Source organism: Scardinius erythrophthalmus (assembly GCF_964197995.2).
Source record: "Scardinius erythrophthalmus genome assembly, chromosome: 18".
Classification (NCBI taxonomy): domain Eukaryota; kingdom Metazoa; phylum Chordata; class Actinopteri; order Cypriniformes; family Leuciscidae; genus Scardinius; species Scardinius erythrophthalmus.
The window spans coordinates 15,784,091-15,804,597 of NC_138238.1; the positions used below are offsets into that span (position 1 = coordinate 15,784,091).

Below are 20,507 nucleotides of genomic sequence, written 5' to 3' on the forward strand. Positions count from 1 at the left end.
CCTGCTTTTAGCCTCTTAACATCCTTGATGTGTCATTACAAGTGCACAGAAAATGTGAGTGATTCCTTCAGAGTAAACACGAGTGAATCTGACTGCAGTAGATGTAAAAGATATGTATACAAATTATGTTATTTAAGCCAGCGCAAATACCTGTTTACATCCTGTTTTTCGGTTGAAGTCCAAAGTAGTCGATTGCCGAGTTCACACGCATAGGTTTAGTTACCTATGATCACGCGCGTGAACTCGGCAATCGATTACTTTGGACTTCAACCGAAAAACAGGATGTAAATAGGTATTTGCGCTGGCTTAAATAACATCATTTTTATACATTTCTTTCACATCTACTGCAGTCAGATCCACTCGTGTTCACTCAGAAGGAATCACTCACATTTTCTGTGCACTTGTAATGACACATCAAGGATGTTAAGAGCCTAAAAGCAGGTTTAGTACTTGCCCTATTGAAGTCAACAGGGTGCAAATTTTAAAAATAGAATAACTCGGTGTAGGCAACACCGATTTTTGTAGTTGTTCTCTGTATTGACAGCACTCCAAATGTACAATAAAATGAGCTCAATGTTAAAATTGACCGGAGTTCTCCTTTAAATATTTATTCACAAGCTTTTTAACGCTTTTTGGGATGATTTTTTTCTCCTAAAATGTCTATTCTGAAAAACTAGCTTGATGCAAAGATGATATGATCTATAAATGTGCATAATATATAAAAGACACAGGCATTCTAATGCACACATCACAAAACACACATCTCTGTTTTAGCGGTAATTTTTTTAATTTTGATATTTAAATCATGAATGAATAGTAATTAATCAGAAATTAAAATTGGGAAAAAGATAACTACATTTTGGTGTCTCTAGCAAATAACAATATTTATAATTAAAAACAGAATATTCTTTTAATTATTTATATAAATATATTCCTATATGTATTTATTACTACTATATACAAATATATTATTATTATTATTATTATTATTATATATAAAAAGTAAATATATATATATATATATATATATATATATATATATATATATATATATATATATATATATATATAATTTTCCTGCACATAATATGGTATTCACCCCCCCCCCCCCCCCCCCCAAAAAAAAATCACAAAAGAATAAGAAACATTTGTGAAATATTTTTTAAAAGGAACATTTTCAACCGTTTTGATGGGTTTTAGATCTCACATTGCTGTATATGAAGAAAAATACAATAAGCTTATACCATTTCCAGTTGTTCCTGTATCAATTCCCTGTCCAACAGCTTGCATGTCAGAGTGAATAAAGCTAATGAACCACTTTCAGTAATGGTGGCCAAATAACATGAAAGGAAATACAATTTAAAAACCAACCGAGCGAACCAAATCGCTGCATTAAAGAGCACCAAGTGCCACACAGAAATGAGGACCACCTTCAAACTGCTTAGGGGCAAACAAAGTCAAGAGAAAGAGAATGAGAGAGAAAAAGCACAAGGAGAAAACTTTAAACAATAACAACCACCCACATTCACAATTCTCTAACTCTGATTCTTCATTCACACACTCTCGACTGACTAACCCTAGCGTAAACAAAACTAAATTATGAAAGATCCAAGAAATGAGTCCAAAAAGCCCATCTTTAAAAAAAAAAGACACACCGCAAGCTTAAATCCTGAGGAATGACAAAATATGTTAACACATCCAGCCCAAAAAAAAAAAAAAAAATTAAACAATTCTAGTCTTGTTTTACAAATACCTGCCAAATTGACCAGAAAGAGGCTGATGTCATGCCAGAGAAGGTTTCAACAAGCAAAGCTGATTTTAATTCAGTGTTGACAGAGAGAAATAATGGATGGTATTCAGATTGGTGGTTATCTAGAACCAGTTTGACAAGTTGACCTAGTGAACTCTCAGAAAAACATCATTCACAGCCTCTGCTGAACAAAAATCACATTATTCTATCATTCCAACCCAAATTCAATAATATAGAGGGATGTGGTCTGCAAAAGCAATTGTGATGCTGCCAGCAAGCAAGAACCAGTATTATTCGTCTGCTGATGCAGAATATGTGTGCATTTGCGTAGGTGTGTATGTATATGTGGTTACGATCTACCACCCAGGCCGCTGAGAAGCAACAACATCCTTGAAATTCACCAAAATAAATGTGTGTGTGCGTGTGTGTACACGTACAGATTACAGAGTGCTTTTCTCTCCGCGCTGTCATCCTATCCGACCCTTCCGTCACATTTTAGAGCAGTTCTCTTTAATGAACCGTTCAAATCCTTATGCACATGATCTATGACCTACAGTATGTATAATCAGCCATCAACCCATGCCAAGTTTCTGTGGAGTACCCACCATCCCACATCCTTCACTCACTCTTCTCTTCTTTTATCTCTCTCACTCCCACTTCTCCATTTCAATTTCCATACTGAGCCAAGATGCTTTTTTTCCCCCTCACTTCTCACTTCAGATGGGGAAAGACATGGCGGCTAACAATAAACCTTTGAAAAAAAGAGATAACAAACAACCTTTTGCTTTGTTTAAGAAACCTGCCAAGAACATAAACGTGAACTTCTTGCTCTTCTGTCCTCCCTGACTCCTCATCCAGTGTAGTGCTTCTCTTTGATGTCTGCTGACAGGATCCAGACGGAGAGCCTGAGCCGGTGACAAATGAGATACAACACAAGCTCCTTCATACTCCAATCTGGTCTTACACACCAAAAGCCTTGGAGGCTAAACAGACGGATGGACGGATGGACGGACGGACGGATGGATGGATAGATGGGAGGAGGTACAGATAAAAAGGAAAGCATGCCAATCTTGCTTATAACACCTCCATAGTCAAATCAAAGATCTTTAAAAGCAAATCAGTTCACTCTGCTGTAACAGTGTTTTGTGTAAATAATAGCAAATAAAGCTCTTATATGCCTGAAATTTCTAAAACTTGTGTCAAGTTACATAATCTATTATAAATCATCAATAAAATTGGACAAAAGTCGTACAATCAATTTTCTTCAAAAATATTCCTCAAATTGTGCTAAAAATGTTTCCCTAAGCTTTCAATATGCATGTACACATCTTTATTTATAAAAAATATATATTTTTTAAAAAGGTAAAGTGTCTTTTAGAAATATGTATTTTTATAGTTTTTATGAGAGTTTAAAAGTGAATTTTAATTCAGAAAACTACAATTTGAATCTTTTCCAAAGCATTAATGCAACTGCAAAATTTGATAATTTTCACAGTTTAATGGATTTTTTAATTAATAGATCTCATGAAAAATGACCTCAAATCCTTGACCTCTGTGGTTTAGTTTTAACTGAAAGGCAGGACAGCCATCGTATTTCGATTGATTGTTCTATGAGCAATCTGTCTCTGTCCATGTCCCTGTTCCACTCACCAATATTATCAATCATCGAATATATACGGTTACGGTATAGAATCTCTCGTAGATCTGGGTGCCCAGAACAAAATGTTTGGCAGCTGTGAATAAGGCAGCTACTAATCTGTGGTTTGTTAAATTAGGCTGCTTTATGGTTTGGCCTCATCATGGTTACCGCTCACTGCCACAGGCCAGGGCACAACAGAGTACCACTCCGGCTACACATGCCTGGAAAATAGTAGAAAACTACAGGAGAGAAGAAAATATTCAACAGATGCTCCACTGTCCCACTAATGATGGCCTTCAATACCAGCATCTGTGTAGTCACATATATCAAACGCACCGGGATCATCAATAAGAGAATATCTCAGCTGTGTGATTACGTTCATCTCTGTGTTTGATTATATGTGTGTACTATCCATGTGTGTTCACATGAACATATGAGGAAAATACTGAGGTTTCAATTATGAAAGGATGGTTTAAAATATACGTCCATAAATGTGTACTTGTGTTTATGAGTTTGTGTGTGTGTGTGTGTGTGTGTATATAATTACAGAGCGCTAACTCCTAAACCACAGTGGGCAGAGGGGTGGGAGAGAGGAGTCACTGGTTACAGAAACCTTTAAGAATCATCTTTCTAGAGGGTGGGGGAGACTCTGTGGTCCCTGGGAAACTGAGCCGAGAAGTGAGTGTATCCACTTTTTATGTGTGCATTTATGAATGCTTTCCAATTAAGGATGATCAGTTTACAACACTGATGATACAAAAGACATTTTTAATAACCAGATCAGCATATTAGAATGATTTCTGAAGGATCACGCGACACTAAAGACTGGAGATATGGATGCTGAAAATGCAGCTTTGCCATCACAAAAAAAAAAAAAAAAATTACATAGAAAAAAGTTATTTTAAATGGTAAAATATTAATGTATTTTTATCCAAAAACTTTCCCCAAACTTTTTAATGGTAGTGTAATACACTTTTTTTTAAATATTAATTAAAAAAAGGTGTCATTAATGTAAAATACAATATCAAATATTCTATGTAAATCAATATTGACAATTTAGTTTATGCCACAATTATGCTTCCCATCCCCATCATGATCTGCATATTGAACAATAGCTGAATATTAAATAAGGCTGAACCAATGGTCACAAAATTATACTCAACTTAATAGTAATGTCATGGTGAACACACTGACCTCTCTGGCACTCTCCCCTTAGGGACAATGTAGAGAGCCATTAACGCTCTTTGTAGTAAGAGCAATTGAGAGAGGGGAGAAAAAAACAGAAATATATGATTAAAAACTGCAGCAGAGCCAAGCAGTTGACAGAATGGGTGGAAAAGACAGAGCAAGGCAAAGTCAAAGAATTCTCTTCATGCCCCTCGTCTTTTTTTGAGTCAGACATCTCTACTTGGAGGGAAGGAAGGGCTTTGGGGGTTTCTTGGCACGTGTAAGCCTTTAAAAACGAATCAGTGTGGAAACTGTCAGAGAGGAGACCCCCTAAAATAAAGCCAAGTAGGCTAACAGACCAATACCCACATCACACGCTGTAATCGAGTGCCAATTCATACCATGTCAGACTGGTCTAACAACGCAGTGCCATATGTTCCTAAATACCAATAAACACATTAACCACCAGCGCAGCCCAGTATGAGCTTTAAAACAAGATGAAAAGTTCAAATCCACAAGGAACATTGTCACATCTGGAACTATGCTGACATGTTTTAGCACAAAAATGGTCTTTAACACTAAATAAACCCCTAACAGTGCCAAACCAAAGCAGAGGGGTCTTGTAACAACCTGAAGGAGTTTATTTTGCAATAATGATACAGACAGTGGTCCTATATCTTGGACAACATTCATTCTGAAATGTAATGTTTGACTACTACAACTGACCAATTAGAATCAAGTATTTAAGAGAGCAATGCAACAATGCTGAAGACACACTTGGCCCTTTACAAAAAAACTCCAAAGCTAATGCTACGCCCTGCACTCAGATACCGTTAAACCAGTGTGGACAATAGGGCTCTGTTATATCCAACCAAGTGCATTGTGATGCACATACAGGATACCTGACACCTCACAGCTGCCAGCCAACCAGCCAATCACAGATGCCATGCCTATCCAGCTCATGTTATGTTTTCGAAAGTGCAGACTTCTGTGACATAACAAAAGATAACAGGGTACCTGTATCACCCTAGAGTTATTACGGGTGACTGGAATCACTCTTCTGATTTACTAGTATTATAATACTATTAAAATAAAATGTAAAAGAGAATTTAGACCTATTTATTTTAATTAACTGCAAATCTGAACATTACTGAATAAAAAATAAACACACAAAGCAAACAAATAGCACGAATTCCTTGCAACATCATGTCCTTAAATTTACCGCCTCTTCACATTTCAAATTGTAATGGCTTTGTAACTGACCTGAGAAGAGCTGTGAGGGATTCAAACGAGAAGGTCTGACTCATGGGGTGAACTCAGCTCTTCGCAAACCGAGACGGTAATATATCGCCTTTGAATTTGAAATGTCCATTATGTGAAATATTTTTTATCTCTTCACTTACTGTTTCTTTTAAATTAAATTAATACGAAAAAAAATGTTTTACAAACTTCTTCCTCTCATAAACCTAATGTAGGCTAATGAGAAATGCGTTTCTATCACACTTTGTGATACTGCATCTCACTAAAGATACATTGTTCTTTCATAGCCACTATAAATTATACGTGGACAGGACACAGTAATATCAATCAACTATCTCAAAGCATGCACTGAATCCACTCATGGAGATAGTCTGGACACTCACCCCTCGAGGCGAACAGTATGGGGTCGCTCCGCATCTTAGAGTCAAACGCATTTAACTCCGGGTGGGTACTAGGGGTTGCAGGCGTGTGTCCGACAGCTGCTGTATTTCATTAAAATCCGCGCTACAGAGCCGTCTCCGTTTTCCCCTCTTTCTCTCTATGCAAACCAGCAGAACTCCGCTCGCTTACCGCCCGGCAACGTATCGTTTCCTCTGAAAACTTCCCCTGACTTTCTCCTCGATCCGGACACAGACAGAGCAGCTCTGTTCGCTTTCTGTTTATCGAGATCCCGACAGCACACCGCTGCGCCTTCGAAGGGAAGCGCTGCTTGGAGACTTAAAAGAAAACCGTTCACTTTCTCTCCATGTCGTGCTCGGCGAAAAGTGGGACCTCCTTCCTTTCCATTTAGTTTCCTCTCCCTCTTTTCTCCGCCCTGTAGCCCCACTTCTCCAATTCCACAGCTGGATACAGCGCATGTGTGTGTGGAGAGGCACGATTAACGAGCACTTCATGTTTAGTGAAACTTGTGCAATGATACGTTTATTAATACCATATTTAAGATTAGAACATTATCTCAGAATCATCAAGAATCTCTGTATCGTTGTGTGTCTTCAAATAAAACTTTATAAATCCATATATAAGCTCAAGAAAAGGAAAAACTCTTTAGATTCTGGTTCATATTGATCTAGGTATTTTCTAATAAAATTTTCTCATCAATCTTGCTCAACTAACAATATTTTAATTAAATAAATCGTAATTGTAACTGTTTGCCATTTTATGCATGTAGATCAGACGAGCCCAGACTAAAAAAGGTTAGCTGCTTTATTCTAGCACAAGTGAACATTCTTCTCTGCCAAGTTTATACATGCATTTCTATAGATCAATCATCTATTTATGGATTAATAATTACATGTCATTCATCTGAAAGGGTCCATAAAAAGTAAGAAACTCTATAATCACAGTGTCAGCGTGGTTGAAAACAGCAGGGTCAACATATGTTTTAACAGTGCATTAATCGACAGCCTTCATGGCTAAAAAAAAAAACCTTTTTCCAATAACCTTAGTCCCTGTTTAGGGTTAGGGTTAGGAATACAGGGAGATGGGTTCGGGCCAAATACCAAGCTCGGAGCCCTCTCCTCAGACGGCACGCCAAATACGCATACCATTATTCTATCTGACTTATTTGAAAGTGTGAACTTGTGAACTATAAGTCAATGTAAAAGCATGTCTGGATTGAAAAACCAGCAGGATATTGTATCTGGACAGTGATCCATGTATTTGACCTTGGCACAAAAAACAACTATATGCTCTGACATCATACTGGGGAGAGAATCAAATTAATATGCAGACATTAAGTCCACCCAAAGCCTGCAGCACAGCGGAGAGCAATAGTATCGTTGACTCAGAGGTTTCAACACAAAGCCTGCGTTCCCCACAGTATCAGATTCAACACTGTATCAGATTCAAACAAGTGCCAGTTTTACGATAACATACTTATCTGTGTTCTGTTTGTTTAGTTGCTTTCCTTTTTATCAGTTGGGGTATACCTTGTGTTTAACTTTGATTGCAGATGTTTTGATAAACCAAGAGTACTGAAATATGCATTGTCAACTGCTTGAAGTTATGACAAAGCCATGTTTATTATCTACTCACATTAAAAAAGGCGCAATCTAGAGAGTTATGTGCATGGCGAACAGAATAGGAAGAGAGTTAGGTTACACTGAACTAAATCTTTGAGGTCATTATAACTGCACAATTCAATACAGTGATATATTAGAGGAGTCAAAAGTCTTTAGAGAGATGCAGCAGAAAAGCTGAAAAAAAAATAGGACTACATCTGTAAATTGTGAAACTATTGAGTCATTTAACTCATTTCTAATGAAAGATATGAAATACACAAATTGTACTTATACAGAAACAAAGAAAAAGATTTGTATCTGATGTTAACCACAATATGAGTAAACCACATATAAACTTTATCTCTTCCCAGCTCCAGACACGCAGTTAAAAAGTAATTATGTGACACCCTTCTAACATGACTTGGTCCTCACATCACGTGCTCAGGATGTTGAAAGCAGGGTGGAGGCCCCGTACTGGCAAACTGGTAACTGTGGGGAGTGTAAGCTTTAAACAAACAAATCTCTAATGAAGCATTAAAGAGCCTGGTAGCCAGTGGAATGACTGTTTCCTCTGGGTTCCACTGCAGGGCATTCATTACAGCAAAGGCTATTTTTCCAGGGGCAACACGTGAGCTGAATTCAAGGTCTTTCGAAGTGAATCTCATAGAATGTGTCTCTGTGTCACTCATCAGTGCTTTTGTGTGTTCATATCTCCAAGGAATGCAGCAACAATCTGTGCCAAACACCTAATTACTAAGGTGGCTGGCCTCGCTGGCAAAAAAACACAAACCAAAATCATATGCACACCACCTGCAAGACAATAGATTCCACAGACAAATTCATTTAAATGCTCTAGAGGTTGTTGTTTCTGTACTCTATTAAAAACTTATTCCTGAATGAACCCTTTGACATTTCTTTTTCAGCCCTGAAATGCTTGCAGGACTTGCTGAACCTTTATAATTGCTGGACAATGTTTTCAGACAGAGTTATCTGGAGTGTTGCAGGGTGTTTTTGATTCATTTAAAACAACTGAAAATCATCTCTGCAATCTGCACTGCTCCTCTCAGTATCCAAACAGCAGAAAAGTGACTAAGATTTTAAAATACATTTGGCTGTACTCTTCTTCTACACACACACACACACACACACACACACACACACACACACACACACACACACACACACACACACACACACACACACACACACACACACACACACACACACACACACACACAGTGTAATCAAGCCAAAGCTTTAAGGTATTAACAAAGAGTAGACTGACAGATTTGCTGTGCCTCCTGTGGTCCTAAATCCTGTCTAACCCTTTATAGCCAACAATGCATGCTTTTCTTAATTAGAATATTATTAATCTAACTCTAGTCAGTCTTGAGATAAGCCTGTAGATAGGATTGATTCATCTATGTGTTTGCTATAAACCGATGGATTTCCACAATATCAGTAAAATAAAATTTAAATATTTGGCCTGAGAGAAAACACATACATTGAGATCTGTGGTCTCACAGAAAGTTCATTTGTGCCATTCTGCAGAGGCTGTAGTTATTTCTACAGATGTTGCTGTTGTAAATACCTCAGATGTGTTCAAATTCAAGGAAATGTGCTGCATGAACTGCAATGCTTCAAACAGCAGTCAGCATACACAATGGCACAAGAGCAACAAACTCAATGGCAAAAACCTTGGCATCATTTTCATTGGTTGCTCTCCAGTTCGCAGTTCCCCCCTGATAAGATGTTATCTCATGGAAAATTAAACGCACACATATCGACTAAATCTGAATAATGAAGCTTTCTGAGCTGGTAAACTGCAACCAAAACTCTGTATGCATGTCTGGAGAAATCGTCATCATCATTGTCTTCATCACAAGCAATCAGTCTTCATAGACTCTCCATATGGCTATGAGGTAAAGGCCGCTCTGCTCAGCTGCAGTTGCGTAATTCGACACCATAGTCATTTTATAGTGCAGAAAGCCTAAAAAGCTGTAGCGCATATGGACGGGCAGTATGGAACACTGGCTGTGGTCCAGCGGAGGAAAGCCTTGATGGAGGGAAGACAGAGCAATGGTAAGGAGTTCGAGTATTTAAAAACTAGGTCAGAATCGGAGTGAGCACGACTGCCTTTTGACACTGCTCACTTCTAATATCCTGGCTCAGTTTCAGACATACATTGTGCTGTGTTTGGGTTGGGCAAGATCAGCTGGATAGTGCACTTCAAACCAGTCCAATAAGGGGTCTCAGAAGAGATACACAATCCTATATCCTTGAAAAACCCTAAAAAAAGACTTTGACAAAAAAACAGCTCAACATTCCTTACATGATATTCCAGAATAGTGCAGATGAGGCTACACTACAGTATGTTCTCGCTTTTTACTTTCTTTACATTGAAAATGTATGCTCAACACAAGAGTCCAATTTGGGTTCATTTGAGTCCATTTGTTAGAGCTAATGGAGTGGACAATGTTGAAGAAGTTATCAGCAGGACTGAGCAGCTGCATGAAGCTCATCCTGTGCTTTCTTCTGTCAATCTATACAGTATCCACTGCTTTGCACTAATTTTTAAGTTTCCCCAGTTCCCCGGTCAGATTCTTCATAATTTTGTGTATTTTTGTCTTCCTTCATCCATAAAGTCCTCCTCCTACTTCTCTGTCCATTACATTTCCTTCCTCCCTCTTGTTCTTCTTGATGCCCTTTCTTGATAACATACACATAACCCTCCCCCAATCCACACCCAGTCTCAAGTCCCAGCTGCTATAGCCAGGGTGCCTCTTTAGCTCCAACGGTCCACAGGAAACAGTCAGATGAATGGATGAATGGATGGATGGATGTACGAAGGGGAGGATGGCCCAGCAGGACAAACAGTCACAACCACTAATACACACTCAACACACACACCTCCCTCCATCAGACCATCCCACTACTTCGAGGCTCAGTCCACCATCTGGCCAGGCTGAGACTGCAGACGTGTTGTTGGTTATGGCTGGTCAGCCCTATGGGGGTAGGAGACCCAATTAAGAAACCAATCTGCTTTAATGCAAAATGTATGAGCCCCCATCCCACAGTTTTTTCCAATGCTTTTTTTTTTTATCCTGTTCTTCCTCGATCGCCGCACACAGCAATCAAATACAAATCCTCTAAGAACATAGCGGACATCATACAGTCCTTCATTTCCTCAGATCCAGGCACTTTCCATCAGATGATTTTGATAAATGTTTCAGCCAGACTCCGCCAGATCCACAGAAATTGATTTTCATCAGACCTCAGGGAGGAAGTACGCCCCCGGAGATCCAACATCATGTATTTGTGCAGAGTGCTGATTTAGGATCAGATTTTCACATTGTTTACTGGGGTTTAAGCCAAGGAGTGCAAAGGAGCAGCTCTGATCCAGAGACAGCATTCCTGATATATGATCTTGTACATATATGGGTCCTGGCCTCTCACAACAGACCAAAGGAGTGAGTCTAGTGTTGATAAATCATCCCAACAAAAAAAGAAAAGAAAGACAATATAAAACACTGTTGTCATGGCCAGTAAGACATGGGAGCTTATTCATTTTATCTGTTATTATTCAATTCTCGTTAGATTGAGTCACACAGTACTGATTTGTGTCCACTATGTTAATTCTGACCTAAGCGAACACATACTATAGACCAGGAGGACTATCATCACTGAGGGGGACAGATGCTACATTTATATTTAAATAGCTTAATATGTTTATACCCCTGTAGCATGCTGTTACCTTTTTTTTTTTAAGCAAATAGTATCAAATTGATGGCTTAATCGAACTAAAAAGCCATGTAAACACCTAAATTGAGGTGTCGATCCAAATTTTTTATTGGAAGGGGTGGCGTAGACCTGAAATTATTCAATCAATAGGAAATAAGTGATGTTATAAGCATAAAAATAAGCATGTAAAAACTTGAATCCAATTATTTTCTCAATCAGGTACCTTGCGCGGCGTCTGGGCACTGCATATGCGCTAGAGTTTGGTTTGGAATACTTGAAAAACACATGTAAACAAATTTGTGTATTGGATTGCAAAGTTTAAGTTTCATATGAACAGAACTTTCATAATCTGAAATCAGACAGATTCATGCAGATTGATGAAAATTTGTTCATGTAAACATACCTACTGACTTGCCACAAAAAAGAAAGATATTGAAAGCATGCAAGGCCAGAGGGAAAGAGAGAGGATATGGGTGAAAGGGAAGGGAGGAGGTGGATGGAAAATAGGAGAATTCACCTGCCAGACACACATTTTAAAGCCTCGCCCCTACTGTCAGGGAGCTTGCCAATCAGCAGTCCCTCAAATATTCACACTGATCTTTGTCATCTATGTTGAACTTTTACACTAAAAAAATATGGATTGATGGAAAAATCATGGTTCCTTTCTGTTTCCATGTTGGAGTAAAAATTATGTAGTATTATTTTTTTTTTAACAAAACTACTGATTACAAATGCAAACATTTCAAATCAGCCAGCTTTAAACTGCTTGGTTAAAATACCCAAGCATTGTAGCAATCTGTTGCTTTTGTTGTATGTTATTTCTTCTGATATCTTTTTATATTGTTTTATTACCTTTTCTGCAGTGGTTTTGTGTGTAGTTTTGTGTTTTTTCGTGTAGTGTAGCATGTAAAGACAAAATATGTAAAATTCCTGTCTTTCAGATTTGTGTTTTGTAAACACTGTAAAATTATACTCATCATTCTCTGTGAGGACAGCATAAGAGGCGGCGGCTCTGTGTGCAGCCAATGGCAGTGCTTTAGAGGACCATTGAGGAGAGAGAGGGGTTATGGGAATAGCATTCCAAAGAAACATCTGCAAAGCTTCAATGTAAGAGTGCTGAATGACAGCAACAAAAAACAATTATCACACACCGAGTGAAAGAGACTGGGAGAATAGGTAAAAAGATGATGTAAAAAGATCTCTTACACACACATCTCACTCACTCACACCATCTACAGCCACAACATATTCACTCAGATAAATTGTCCACCCAAATGAAAACTAATGCAGCACAATATGGAGAAAAATGTGAAATGTTACAGAATTGTTGAATAATGTGATGATGCGATGTGTTAAATCTAAGATTGTGAAATTTTCGGAAACATTTAGCACATGTAGAATGACAGTGGCCATAGATAGGAGGCACACACTCACAAACACATTCACTCTAGGTTCAGAAAGGAATGCAACAGACTGCTCCATCCTGAGACTATAGAAAATACATGGCGTATTTAAAAAAAAGCATGACGCAGATTGCTTAACGGCTGTCAAGCCAGTTGCAATGAAAATAGCGTGCATGCTTTTTTATCATTATTACGGTAATCTACAAGCAGCACAAAAAGACGCGTTTTTTGTCGAGTTGATCAGCAAGTCTTAGGAAAGAACCCCACATCAATCAGATAACACAATAGCCTGTTATTTTCTTCTTAAGAATTTTTTTTGTTGAGAACTTCTTAAGATTACAAGAACAGCACTTAAGAACATTCTTATGTCTCAAAATTTCTTTTCAAGTAGATTTACATGAATGCGGCGCAAGCTTGTTTTTCCACAATGTTGGACTAGGTGCTGATGTTATGTATGCATCAGTCTAGGTCAGATTACCTCTTTTCCCACCAACCAAAGCAAACCAAACTCTAACACCAAACGGCACCAAAAGCAGACAAGAAAAGTGCTGGCACACTAAACTTGAAGCTTCAGTATGAATAGCCTCTGGGATCTGTCTGTGTGGGTGTGTCAAGGGTGAAATACAGAGGAAGAAGGAAAGTATTCCCATAAATCATAACACCTTGACATTAACCTAAATGCACAGTCAATTTAAAAAGACAAGTCTAGAGGCCTCAGCACTTAAATGCTCACAAACTTTCCAGAACTTAAGCTACACCTTCTAACACACATAGTACTGAACACCTGATTATTTTTACCAGCAGATCTATACATGCACATAAGCACATCCATTTAGTACAGAAAAGCCCGAATCCACTATTCCAAAAACATGTGAAAACAAGTCTTGGCTAAAAACCAAACTAAGCATTTTACCCAAATACCCAAAGGACAGGTTGCCTTTATCATCGCCCTATATGATACGCCCCTACTAAAAATAAATTGGAATTGATGGAAAGTGGGTTACAATAAGGTGGAAAAGCATAAAAAAGAGGTGTGTGTGTGAGTTTGTTCGCGCACACACAAGCATATTTTTGGAGCATTAAAATATACGCACTCCCACTGAGATTTAGAACCCAAAGGCTGACTCACTCTTACTCCCTTTTTGACCCACTACAGGAAGTGGCATAATCTATTAGTCACTGCCACTTTCCCCATGGACTATAAAGTGATTCCTATAAATTGGGCCTCTTATTTTTCCATCACATTGTTGTTTTATGCACTACAGTGAATGTGTGTGAGAATTCTTTAATCCCTGTCTCTATTCATCTGGCAAATCAAAATGAGTGCAAGGAAATAAGTAAGACAGGCACAAAATAGGCACGAAATGGCATGCAGAGCGGCAGAGAGGAAAATAAATGACTGTACAGAGATGAGAGAGCTGCCTCAAGGCTTAAATACTATGTACAAATACACCTGCAGGATCAATAACCTAAAAACACAGATGGCGCTTGTTTTTAGAACAGAAAGAATTTGGCGAAGAAAGCCAGATAAAGAGAGTTCATGAAGGTCAGCTGTTTTATAGGATAGTAGAGATACAAATACAGCAGGAAATCAAGATCGTCTGTATTGCCTAATGCCTACACGTTTTTGAGACAGTGTTATTTTATTAATATAGTATTATTTATTAATATTTTGAATTGGCTGTTATTTTTTTATATTTTAAGTTTTAATTTTATTTCAAGTAATTTTGTTATGTGCTTAAAATTTAAAGTTCTATTTTCTTTAGTTTAAGTTTTTAAAGTTTACGTTTTTTTCATTTTTTGTATTTTAATTTAGATTTTTTTCAATTAGCAAAAAAATGTCTTTCAATGGTGTCAGTTTTAGTTAACAATAACACAACTTGTTTGACGTCAGGGGAATATGGAAGCTTGTTTCCGCCACTGAATAATAAATAAATAATAATAATTGCGACTTTTTATCTCACAATTCGTAATTTTTTCTCACAATTGCGATATATCAAGTCAGAATTGTGGCTTTTTTTCTCAGAATTGCGAGATATGAAGTCAGAATTGTGAGAAATAAAGTCGCAATTCTGAGAAATAAAGTCGCAATTGCAAGATATAAAGTCGCAATTCTGAGAAATAAAGTCGCAATTGCGAGATAAAAAGTCGCAATTCTGAGAAATGAAGTCGCAATTGGGAGATATAAAGTCAGAATTGTATGATATAAAGTCGCAATTGCGTGTTATAAAGTCAGAATTGTGAGATATAAACTATTCTGAGGTAAAAAAAAAAAATTCCGTCTTTTTTCCCCTTAGAATTGGACTTTATATCTCACAATTGTGTTTATATCTCACAATTCTGAGAAAAGATGTCAGAATTGCGAGATATAAACTCGCAATTATGTGTTATAAAGTCAGAATTGTGTGATATAAAGTCGCAATTGCGAGAAAAAAAGTCAGAATTCTGACTTTATAACACGCAATTCTGACTTTATAACACGCAATTGCGACTTTATTTCACGCAATTCTGACTTTATATCTCACAATTCTGACTTTATAACACGCAATTGCGACTTTATTTCACGCAATTCTGACTTTATATCTCGCAATTCTGAGAAATAAAGTCAGAATTGCGAGATGTAAACTCGCAATTGTGAGATGTAAACTCGCAATTGTGAGATAAAAAGTCGCAATTATCTTTTAAAATGTTTTATTTTGTGGCGGAAACAAGCTTCCATAGGGGAATGCGCTTACACACGCCTGCAGATTTTATATTTGAATATTGATGCATTTTTAAGGAAATTGTAAGGTATCAAATCAAGTCAATCAAACTGAAAATCTTTAGAATCTGTGAAAACAAATAATAATTTTGTTCTTAGAAACCTAAGCTAGCTGCAGCTCCTAAAAGCAACAAACAATTACAGCACACTGTGCATTAATTATTCATGCTAACTATTCTAGCATCTGTTAGCTATAAAATAAGTCTTTACAGAAAGACTGTTACCTTGGCTGTGACAACACACCCTAAAAACAAAATACTTCACCAGAGTTTCCACCCAGCAAATAACACTGACCACATCAGTCTAATCAGATCCCTCTCCGCCTGTGATGTGGTCAGGAGTGTTAAGAACCACAGCGACTTTCTTCAATCTTTTGCTTTTCCCTGCCTCACTTTCCATCTCGTAGACAAATAACGGAAAGGGGCGGAAACAAATAATGACAGAGACAGAAATTACAGTAATCCTCTACTTACTTAAAATGATTCAGAGATATTTCAATGATGAGAGCAAGAGAAAGAGACAACTGAAGAAAATGAAATCTTTCTAAAGAGCATGAGGCATCAGCTTTCTTAGACAGTGACTCAGAGGCCTTGAGTTCAGCTCGGTTTACAGCACAGACACTCTGAGCCTACAAACACATACACACACACACACATACTCAAATGGGCAAGTTGAAGTATAAGTACCTACTTTTTGAACACAAACACACTTGAGTGTTTTGAGTTTGACATAAAGAAGAAAAAGCAAAGCTACCCTCAAATCTTCCCTCTGGCTGTGTCTCGATGTGAAACCCTAATGGGACAACATTTCCAAAGCTGAAGAAGAGCCAAAGGCATGCAACACCACTTTTTCATGTTTTACTTGAAAGATTTGCCACTCCAGTCCAGTCATGTTACAGAGCCGCAGGGAATATGCATGAATGACAACTCTGGAGAGACGTCTCGCACAGCTGTTTGCATTACTTCTGAACTTGTGCACATATCTATTGATAAAAATAAAATTAAATTAGGTCTTTTAAAAATTTTGTACAACTTGTACAACCTATAAATTCATATATAATTTTAATCACAGTTATTACACTACATTCTGTTAAAAAGTGTTTGACAAGCACAGTTGTGAAACAAGTCTGAGACGGGACATTTTGAAGGGCTTGACCCTGAATTAATAGCCAAAAGCCTTAAGCATTCTCAGCAATGAACCATGATTTGCTACTAGCTAGTCGGTTGCAGATGGTATCCGGGAAAGCATTTGATTGGACAAAAGTCTGTGTAGTCAAAAGTCAAAAGTCATTAATCACCGTTTTAAATTAATGCGCTGCCTTCAACAAAGCACAAGCTCACACATACAGACACGATCATGCAGCGCACACAGAAAAATTCAGGACTCAGGAGCTCAGAAACTTGTTGTCAACACTGCCCCGCGACTTGTATTAATAAAACAGCTTTGCTACTGAAAAGCTGCATTATATTTCTCAGCAACGAGATGGAAGCATTGCTGTTTTAGAAGTAATTAAACTAATAGCTTCACTATTAAAGACGCTACAAAAACGCTATTCAAACACACATAATCTCTCTCTCACCAATTCATTCACTGTAAAATAATTTTGGAAAATTGAGGAAATTGACAATTACATATCGGCTCCATAAATGACTTACAAATAATTATCCCCTTGCAAAAAGAAGCATTGTTGTAATAATAGCTCAAGGTCTTCACTTAAAATTAAAATTGTATATTCACCGAACATATTTAGTTGTGCTCAATCAATCTATCAAGTCGAAGTGAAAAATCTGTTTTGGCTGAACAAGTCCTAAAAAACATCCAAAAAACTCTATACGCATGCGCAAAATACGCCTGAGGAAAACCGTTGGTATCAGTAGCCGCGTTTCACGTCAATTTCGCAAAAACTCCCATTTATCGCAAAAAAGTTTTTACGCTCGCATGAGGTGGTTTTTCAGGCAATTCGAAAAAGGAATATTTCGCAAAACTGCAATGGAAACCGTTTTTGCGCATTTACAGGTCACCTGACGTAGGCCTAGACGATGCGGTGTATTTGGACAGAATATGAGACAGAGTTCTTTATTAAATTCATAAAAGACAAAAGAATGACAGAAATACTGGATTCTAAACCTCAAGGAAATGCCACAATCAAGACCTCGAAGCAGAAATGTGTGAGAAAAACCCACAAACACAGCTCACATATACAGCTCACATGAAGGGTCTTTCCTTGCCATCAATGCTTGGATAACACGCCTACGTTTCCTTCCATTAATAATAATAATAATGTCTAGTGCGGTATGTACGTGGCTGTGATATATATAAACCTACCAACATCCGTTGCCATGATTTTTGGAATGACTTATCGCGAGATAAAACAATTACGTTTTAGTTGCATAACATCGGTTAATTGAAACACTGTCATTTCGCAATAGTTTTTTATCGATATTTAGAAAAAAAAAAAAAGAAAAAAAATCGCAAAAGTTTTGCGCAAACTGTAATGGAAACGCGCCTACTGCTCCTTTTATCCCTCCGGAGCTCCTCCGGGAGAGACAAAACGCCGGTGTGGCGCACAGGTGACGCACATTTGTAACCGCTAGATCGCTCCTTTCCCACAGCTCTCTGCCCAGCCCTGCTCGCCACAAAGGTACTTTCACCAAATATCCTGTGTTGGAATTGATTTATTAATAAAGTGATGTGATAAAATGTCAACCCTGTTGTCTATTAATTTTGCTTAATGTATTTATGTTTTGCCAAAATAACTAACGAAAATGTTGCCTACACCGTTTATCCTCTTTTTAAAATTTGCACCCTGTTGACTTCAATGGGGCAAGTTTTAAACCTGCTTTTAGCCTCTTAACATCCTTGATGTGTCATTACAAGTGCACAGCCATGTGAGTGATTCCTTCAGTCGAAGTCCACAGTAGTCGATTGTCGAGTTCACGCGCATAGGTTTAGTACCTATGATCACGCGCGTGAACTCGACAATCGACTACTGTGGACTTCGACCGAAAACAGGATGTAAATACAGGTATGAGCGCTGGCTGAATAAACATCATTTTTATTCATATCTTTCACATCTACTGCAGTCAGATTCACCCGTGTTCACTCCGAAGGAATCACTCACATTGACCTGTGCACTTGTAATGACACATAAAGGATGTTATGCTGTTAAGGATGTTAAGAGGCTCTGTACAGACAGCACTCCAAATTTACAAAAAAATGAGTTCTCCTTTAACTTGTCAATGCTGGCAAATGACCAATACCTGGAGCTGCACGATTCTGGATAAATTGAGAATCTGAGATCAAATAGAGATCACGACTCTAAACAGGAAACTAAACAAAATAACCTGTAATTTACCGAAGGTTCTGACAAAAAGTGAATTGCTGCAGAGTATTTAAAAATGTTTAATTCATTTGAGTGAATTCAAATTAAAAAAAGGTGAAAAATATGATTCAATGAATCATGAATAGCCTACTTCACTTGTTTCATTACTGGATGTATCACCGTTTTTGAAGGAATCTCGTGAATTAATAATAATACATTTTTCAACAGTCACTTGTCAACACCTAGTGGGCATACCAATGTAATGATACAATATCTTTATTTGAAGTGCCAAGATACTTTCAAAAGGTGATTTGCTCTATTTTGATCGCAAAGTGTTTATATCCCAGAACTGTGATATTTTCAATATTTGTAACAGAAATAACCATACTGTGATTTTGAAAACACTGTTTGTGAAGCTGCTTCGTACCTATAACGTTACATGATAAATGCTCTCTCTGGCTCATCGGCAGAGCGATCACAGATTTGAATGTCCCGGTGTGATTTTCTCAAAGGTTTAATAGTCAATTAGGAATAAGAATGCATGGGTTAACAATGAATCATGCAGTGCTACTCCCTACACAGAGTACATATTCTGCATAGGGCACCAACACCAACTACCAAGCTCACATAAACACAACAGGACTGAGTATATAAAAAGGTTTAATAAAACAAAGACATGAACCCAACTGGTAGAGCATGGTGCTTGCAACTTCAAGCTCATGGGTTCGGTTCCCAAACAAAGCATTTGCCACTGAAAGTTGTTTTTTATAAAAGTGTCCGCTGAATGCATAAATGTAATTATGCATGTTACATTTCCTTATCTCTCTAATGCGTCTATACACATCTTTACATATATCAATAGAACTTCCCATAGAATCACCGTCAGAGGTCAGGAAGTGGTTTGGTATTGAGTCAGAGAAAGAATCAGCAGCTGTTTACAGACACACACACACTCACACAATTAAACGACATGCTGCATCCTGAGGCAGACTAATATAAACCCACTGGAGACTCTGTTAGTCTGTGAAAACTATCCTAAGGCACAGACTGCTAGACTAGAACCACAAGAGAGGAAAAACAGCCTGAACGGGAACTTTAGGTTACTATAAAAGAAAAAAAAACTGCATTACATTTTCCCAATCATTCAAAGTAGTGAATAATGAACATCCACTAAATGTCTGTAGTGTACGACTGCTTTTTTCTCTCTCGCAAACTAAGCAAGACCGGTCATCGATCTTTGGCCTACACAGATGCTGCAACAATGCAGGTCCAGATGTGCACTAGTAATGATGTCACTGCATCAGCAATCAGACATTGGGCCACATGTACAGACCAGTCATCAAGCTATCAGAAAAAATACCAAACTCCCACTTACAGAGGCCATGCAACACTCAGCTATAATGGTATTTAGCCCTCGGATGACCTCACTTTGTGTGGTTACAGAATTCTTCAAATAAAGTGTAA

At 37.7% G+C, this 20,507-nt stretch overlaps 1 protein-coding gene across 2 annotated transcripts in view; it reads right to left on the reverse strand.

Annotated features, from left to right (window-relative positions):
• afap1 (actin filament associated protein 1) overlaps positions 1-20,507 on the reverse strand; it is a 60,546-nt gene that overhangs the window by 34,148 nt on the left and 5,891 nt on the right. The window contains exon 1 of one of the 2 annotated variants that reach the window (XM_081392499.1): positions 6,200-6,582. The exons of the other annotated variant lie outside the window; for it this stretch is intronic. Within the exon in view, the coding sequence (XP_081248625.1) occupies positions 6,200-6,233 (34 nt within the window). The 5' untranslated portion in view covers positions 6,234-6,582. Of the gene's footprint in view, positions 1-6,199; positions 6,583-20,507 lie in introns of those variants that run through there. 2 annotated transcript variants of the gene reach the window in all.